The following is a 7,301-nucleotide window of genomic DNA, read 5'->3' on the forward strand; positions in this document are numbered from 1 at the left end:
TTTTAAAATACCCAAAAAAACCGAATCAAACCGATTGATTGTTATAAAGATTATGAAGACTGGGACTAAACTTTGAAGATGAATAAGATGATAAATGAAGATTAAGACTAAAATTTTAGTGTTCTTTTTTATTAATAACTTTGTTGAATTTTAAACTATACTACTCTAGCAACATTTTATTCGTATGATTCCATGTAATATGTGTCTGTTTTTTGTTTTTGTATTTTATATATTTGTGGTACTCCAATACATTCTTACAAGCTTAAAGTCATCATCTTTATTTTTAAAATTTTTTTCAATGTCTACACATAATTAGAAAAAAACCGACTATAACCGAACCGAAACTAAAAAAACCAAAAACCTAAAAAAAACGAAACCGAACAGTTTGTATATTATAAAAACCGAAGACTTCGGTTTCGATTTCGGTTTTTACCTAAAAACCAAAGCGAGCCAAACCTTACTCAGCCCTGCCACATAGTCAGTCCTTTGGCTTTGACTATGCACCAATGTCCCACCTCAACAAAGTAATATTATTTCTTTTGTTTGTTGTGACAGATTTTTATAGTGTTTGTTGCGTGAAAGAAACAATAAATTAATCCCATCGTCACTTTGGAGTATAACAATAGAGCTTTTGGATCCATCCGCTCTCCCCACACCACACAATGGCAACTCTCTCATTCTTCCTCCTCCTCCTCTCCACCCCTCAGTCAACAACCACCGCCAACACCAACTTCATTTCCTTACACGTCAGCAGCATCTACGCCCAATTCTAATCCGCCGGAAACCGAGTTTTACCACTGCGGCTTACATCACCGGTCCGGCCTCTGATGCAATCGTCGCCGCCGATGATCCCAAGGTAGATGATGATGATGATTCAGACCTACAAGTACAACGATTTAATGCCATTAGTGGGGGGCTATTGCTCAGGCTTCTTTCCCGTCACAAACTTAGAGTTGCTGCATCCATTGTTAGTCTTGTGTGCTGTACCACTTGTACGCTTTCTATGCCTTTATTATCCGGTAATTACTAGTTATCATTTGCATGCTTCTGTCTAAGCTGACCACCACTATATTGCTAGTTATCATTGTTACTGCTCTCTCTCTCTCTCTCTCATGATGAAAAATTACAAGCACAAAATAACTAGGGTAGGCCATAATAAAACTGTGGTTTAAGTGGCACCGAAGCACACCTTGTTGCTTTTGCCTAACTCAGTGTGCAGCTAATATGTTCACTATTTTATCACAACTACAATTCAAATTTTACAAAGCTTAATCTTACATCATGACTTCAGTTTGGAGAAATCGAATCAGATTTCCCCTTGATTTCGTTTAAAAAGTTGGGAAAATGCTCAAAGCACAATATAATTTGGTGGAGTTGAAACAGCAACAATCAGTATTGTTGATGATCATGTGTTGTATACTTGTAGGAAGGTTCTTCGAGGTGCTAATAGGTGCAAGAACTGTACCTTTATGGCAACTTCTCAGCAAAGTTGCAGTTCTATACACATTAGAGCCAATATTTACAGTTATATTTGTTGTAAATATGAACACAATATGGGAAAAGGTTATGTCTAGCTTAAGAGCTCAAATATTTGGCAGTGTATTGATTCACAAGGTAATATTAAATTTATGTTACTGTATATATTTCACTTGCAAAAGGTTTAATGTTTTTATCTCATATCTGCAGGTGGAATTTTTTGACAAATACAAGGTATGGATTATTATGCGAATCAATAACTTTTATATCAGCAACATTGATTTTTGACATTGTTTTATGTTGCATTATTATGCAAATAACTATCAAATTTACAATATTCACATTTATTCTTTACTTTTGGTAGGTTGGTGAGCTCACTGCTTTATTGACATCTGATTTGGGTTCGTTTAAGAACATCGTGAGTGAAAACATTTCGCGCGACCGTGGTTTCAGGGCACTAACCGAGGCAAGCAAAAGTGAGCTTATGCTTATTTCTATCCCTAATTGTCAATGAGAAAAGTTAAAGAAAAGAAAAACAAGTAAATACAACTTAATGGATGCTATATTATGTAACAACCTTAGTAATGATATAATCTTTTTTGTAGGTTATTGGGACGATGTGCTTGTTGTTTGTTTTGGCTCCCCAACTTGCACCGATTTTGGGTGTACTTATGCTTGCAGTGTCTAGTTTAGTTGGTAAGCTCTTAGTTATTTTTGCTTGCTTCTTTGTTTAAACTTTAATGAACATTTTAATGTCTATTTGTTCATAATGAAAATGTGATGAAATTGCTATATTTGACAGGATGCAGAGTTTAATAAAGGGTTTTAACAACATTAAACTTGATTGTTTTTTGGTTAGTTGGTAAAATAGACGTTTGGTAGTTTCAAAATCATAATAAGCATCAATAGTATTTCCATAACCAAACTAGGTAAATGCTTCATTATAATACCAAAATTCTTAGCCTACAACAAAATGAACTAGAGTGCTAATAATTATGCTATAGTTTACAAGTAGCATAATTATTATTACTTATATTTTGTTGCAGTGTAACAAAGTAATTACGAAAATGCCTTGTGTGTTTGTTTGGTTACTTTACAGGTCTAAATTTTTTCTCAAATCAACCCTCATGACACTTCATTTATATATCATGTCATATACATACTTATGTTTGTCTATTGGTACACATGCTTATCCAGCTGTATACAAGAGGTCAACTGTCAAAGTGTTTAAAGCCTATGGGTTGACCCAAGCTTCAATTGCTGATTGTGTAACCGAAACTTTTTCTGCAATCCGTACAGTGAGTTCTTAAGATTTTTGTTTAAGTTGTTTACACTTCATCTGCAGTTGATGATATTTGTTTGTTGGCTTGATGCAGGTAAGGTCATTTGGTGGAGAAAAACGACAAATGTTAATGTTTGGTAACCAGGTCAAATACTTGGATGTCTATAGATGTTAGATCATATATGCATGATGTATTTTCAACCGCTGGATTTATATATATTATTGTTTTTTTACCAGGTTCTTGAGTATCAGAAAAGTGGCATCAAACTTGGAGTTTATAAATCTATCAATGAATCAATAACTCGAGTTGCAGTGTATGTATCTTTACTAGCCTTGTATATTCTTGGAGGAAATAAAGTCAAGGCGGTAAGAAATGTCTTGTTCTTGTTTATGTTTATTTTCTAAACATCATAAAAATGCATGTTGAAATACAATGTTTATTCATATATCCTGAAACTATCAAAAATATGAACAAATTTTGTGTATATATAGAACACATTTGTAAGTCACGTATAGGTTATATTACTTCGTGTAGCTAAATGGTTAAAACTTTAAAAAATATATGAACAAATTAATTTGAAAGTTTTTATGTACATAACATATAAATTTGTAATTAAATAGTACAAAATAAAAAAAAAACATATAAACCATTGATAAAAAAATTTAATGATTTGGATTTGTTCTTTTTGTTCTCGCAATAATTTAGTTTTTTGTAATGAACGTCACGATATATGTGTGTGAATTAATAATTACGCGCGCACACACATAAGTATATAATATGTATGTACACACACATACATATATACATGCACACACATATATACACACATATGTATACATGCACATTGTTGTTTGGCTCCTTTTCTTTTAAGCTATTTTTTTAGTTTACCTGTTTTGTTAAGTAATTTCTTTCTCAGGGTGAGCTTGCAGTGGGAACAGTTGCATCTTTTATAGGATACACCTTCACTTTAACATTTGCTGTAAGTACTTATTTAATTTTTTTCGTGCTCACTTCACATTTCATTTCCATCTAATACAATCATCTTACCTATTTGTTAGATTCAAGGATTGGTTAACACAATAGGTGATCTACGGGGCGCATTTGCTGCCACAGAAAGAATCAACTCAGTCTTATCCAGTTCAGAAATTGATCAAGCATTAGCTTATGGTTTGCAAAAAGACATCAAACAAGGATTAGAAACAGATAATAACTTAAAAATGTTTTTTAATAATGACCCAAATGCCAAAAGGCGTTTTCAAAACACAAGGTATATGTCATCTTTAACATCCTCCAGCAGTGTTCGTAGTCTTGCAAGTTCTGGTGATATATGTCTTGAAGGTATCTTATTTCAGATGTTAGTTAAACATTAAGATTAAGAATTTAGGTCATGCAACTCATGTTTCGGTTGGTTTTCAGATGTGCATTTTTCATATCCGCTGAGACCGGATGTAGAGGTGCTTAATGGTCTTGATTTGACCCTAAAGTGTGGGACCGTTACGGCTCTTGTGGGGTCCAGTGGTGCCGGAAAGAGTACCATTGTACAGCTTTTGGCACGGTTTTACGAGGCATGTGTAAATGAATTGTTGTACTAGTGTGCATGGTTGTAGATTGGGTAATTTGTCAAAATGGGTAATGGGCCAAATGGGTTCTGGTTGAAACATGTCATTTTATAGTATGAGTCCAAACATGCTAGACAGGATCGGGTTAACCCACAAACATTCTTTTGGTTATATAAAGTTTATGACACAGAGTTAGTGCATTAAATCAATTTAAGATTGTTAAATGGGTCGTGTTTGCTGGTTAGCAGGCCCAATCTGGAACGAACCAGAATATGACCCGAACCTGAAAAGTGTGTCTGACACGTGAACCCAAACACGATTTGTTTGACCAGAGTGTTTTTTTTATCTTCTTTTAATTGGTTTCACATATTAATACTTTAAGTTCACCTTTTTACAGCAAAAACTACAAATAATTTATAAAAAAATTACATCTAAATTATAATTTTTATGCCAATTTCCTTTTTACTTTTACATTTTGGCATAATATACTAGCCACCCAACCAATTTAATTTATTACATAAAACACATGTTAAAAAGCTAAATAAAAATTAAGTGTGTCAACCCGCTACCCACCCCGGTTTATCTAAACAGGTTCGTGGTGTTCAACCTGGACCCATTTATAACAACCGAAACCCGCGAATTTCGTGCTAGGTTCGTGTCATGTTTTTGTGTTGTGTGATTTCACACCTTAGGGTTCCATTACCAGTATTATTGTTTTGATAACCCAAATCTTAAAATTTTAGCGAATCAAAATAGACCTTTAAGGACTTTCAATCTGTTAATTTGACCCGTTTGAGATAAAAAAAACCACCAAAACTAACCATAAGTAAAACGGGTCAAAATGGTCAACTATGCCATACAAACATAGAGTAATCACTAATCACCAAGTTTTCTATTTCTTGCAGCCGACACAAGGTAGGATAACAGTTGCAGGAGAGGATTTAAGAACATTTGATAAGAGTGAATGGGCCCGCGCAGTCTCAATAGTCAACCAAGTACACTCTTTGATATCTGGCCTCTAATTTGGCACTCTTTGATATGCTGTCACAGTTTACTTCATTTTCACTAATAGACGTCAATTTTTTCTGTTAAATCCAGTAAGCACATGAGTGGATTTAACAGAAAAATCTAATGTTAGTGAGAATGACGTAAGCTATGACAGCATATGAACAAAAAGGATGAATTCTGTTATATCCTTAGTTTAAGCACTAATAGTGAAATTTGCTATATACCTAAAGGGTGGAAAGTGTATTTTTTTTCTAAATTTTACATAAATCTTCAATATTTTGATGTTTAAACACATATTTTATCAGGAACCCGTTCTTTTCTCTGTTTCGGTTGGAGAAAACATCGCGTACGGGCTACCGGATGAACATGTATCTAAAGATGATATTATAGCAGCAGCCAAAGCTGCCAATGCTCATGATTTTATAATCTCACTCCCAGAGGTTTGACCTCTTTTTATATCTTTAATTGGCACACTTCCCGCCATTATCTTTTTTCTTAATTTTTTTTATTTTGATTAATTAAAGGGCTATGATACACTTGTTGGTGAAAGAGGAGGCTTACTAAGCGGGGGCCAAAGACAGGTAAAATGTTGAATTTATAAATAAACGAGTGCATGTGAGAAATCTACACGTGCTAAAGCTTACATGAACCTGCAGAGGGTTGCTATTGCGAGGGCCTTGCTAAAAAACGCTCCTATCTTAATACTGGATGAGGTAATCTCTTTGAAACAATCATCTTATGCGCTAAATTGTTGTACAAGACTAGGGGTGTAAACGAGAGGAGACGAGCCAAACTCGAGCTTGGCTTTATACTATGAGAGCTCGAGCTTAGCTCGTTTGAAGCTCACCTCGTTTCAAGCTCCATTTCTAAAACTCGAGCTTTGTTCGTTTTGAGCCCTATTTCTAAAACTCGAGCTTGGACCGTGAATAGTTATTCAAGCTCGGACTCGGCTTGTCTATTACTTATTAATTATACTTTTACAAGTACTCTAATTATAATTTTTATACATAACATAATATATAATACTTGCTTATTTTTATCATGGTTTTATATATAATAATAATAGTTATAAAAGTATATATTTAATATATTGAATAAAAGTTAAATAAATAATAGCCTTGTTTAGGCTCGCTATCTAGCTCGATAAATGAAGCTTGGGCTCAGCGCGCTATTAAACAAGCTTATTTTTGGGCTGGAGCTCCTTTAAGCTCGACATGATTCAAGTTTTTGTGGGCCAATCTCGACTAGCTCATGAGTAGCTTGGCTTGTTTACACCCTGATACAGGATAGGTGACCCAACTGGTTTGACTTTCATGTTGGTTTTGATTTCAGGCCACAAGTGCTTTAGATACGATTAGTGAGCGATTAGTTCAAGATGCACTTAACCATTTAATGAAGGGAAGAACAACATTGGTTATTGCACACCGGTTAAGCACGGTTCAAAATGCAGACCAAATTGCTCTTTGTTCCGAGGGGAGAATTGCCGAGTTAGGCACACACGCTGAGTTATTGGCTAAGAAGGGAGCTTACGCGTCTCTTGTTGGCACACAAAGACTTGCATTCGAGTAAGATACGACATCATAACTATAATATCGTACGTTTGAAAGTGATTTTGTAATTTAGGAATAAAACTAAGGATATAATATTCATTTTACATAGAAGTTGGTGTGAATGAAGCAAACAAAATTAGTACTTGAATGGCTTGTTTTGAATTTAAGTTCAACCATACATTAAGAACACGGGTCAAACGAGCATGTTACGGAGGAGAAAAAGGTCGTCGGAGGTTTTCACGGCACCGCCGCCGACGGTGGTCGGGAAAACGGGGAACTAGGGTGGGTTATATTTTAATAAAATATTATCATTTTGAATAATTTACACTTTCAGTCGTTGTACTTTGAGATTTCTGTTAAAACTTATATTAAATTATATTTACCAAGTGATCCTTGAACTTTTGAATTGTTATAAACTTGCTAAA

The 7,301-nt window shown here is 34.4% G+C and overlaps 1 protein-coding gene across 1 annotated transcript; it reads left to right on the forward strand.

Moving 5' to 3' along the window:
- The first annotated feature begins 506 nt into the window (after window positions 1–506).
- LOC143579413 (ABC transporter B family member 28-like) lies at window positions 507–7,062 on the forward strand. The gene is made up of 17 exons (XM_077062730.1): window positions 507–524; window positions 566–1,019; window positions 1,427–1,614; window positions 1,687–1,710; window positions 1,841–1,942; window positions 2,082–2,172; window positions 2,674–2,774; window positions 2,853–2,903; window positions 2,996–3,124; window positions 3,676–3,738; window positions 3,818–4,097; window positions 4,176–4,324; window positions 5,224–5,313; window positions 5,632–5,766; window positions 5,851–5,907; window positions 5,983–6,039; window positions 6,659–7,062. The coding sequence occupies exons 1-17, from the start codon at window positions 507–509 to the stop codon at window positions 6,893–6,895; spliced, it is 2,226 nt and encodes a 741-aa protein (XP_076918845.1). The 3' UTR covers window positions 6,896–7,062.
- The last annotated feature ends 239 nt before the right edge of the window (window positions 7,063–7,301 follow it).

The sequence above is a fragment of the Bidens hawaiensis genome, unplaced genomic scaffold (assembly GCF_021521415.1).
Source record: "Bidens hawaiensis isolate Kalapana, Puna unplaced genomic scaffold, B.hawaiensis_p1.1 tig00001463_1, whole genome shotgun sequence".
In the NCBI taxonomy this organism is placed as follows: Eukaryota; Viridiplantae; Streptophyta; class Magnoliopsida; order Asterales; family Asteraceae; genus Bidens; species Bidens hawaiensis.

Bases quoted from the DNA above. Each gene is read 5' to 3' on its own strand.
- LOC143579413 (XM_077062730.1), top strand. The intron at 2,775-2,852 runs GTGAGTTCTTAA...GGCTTGATGCAG, and splicing joins CTTTTTCTGCAATCCGTACA to GTAAGGTCATTTGGTGGAGA. The intron at 6,040-6,658 runs GTAATCTCTTTG...TTTTGATTTCAG, and splicing joins CTATCTTAATACTGGATGAG to GCCACAAGTGCTTTAGATAC.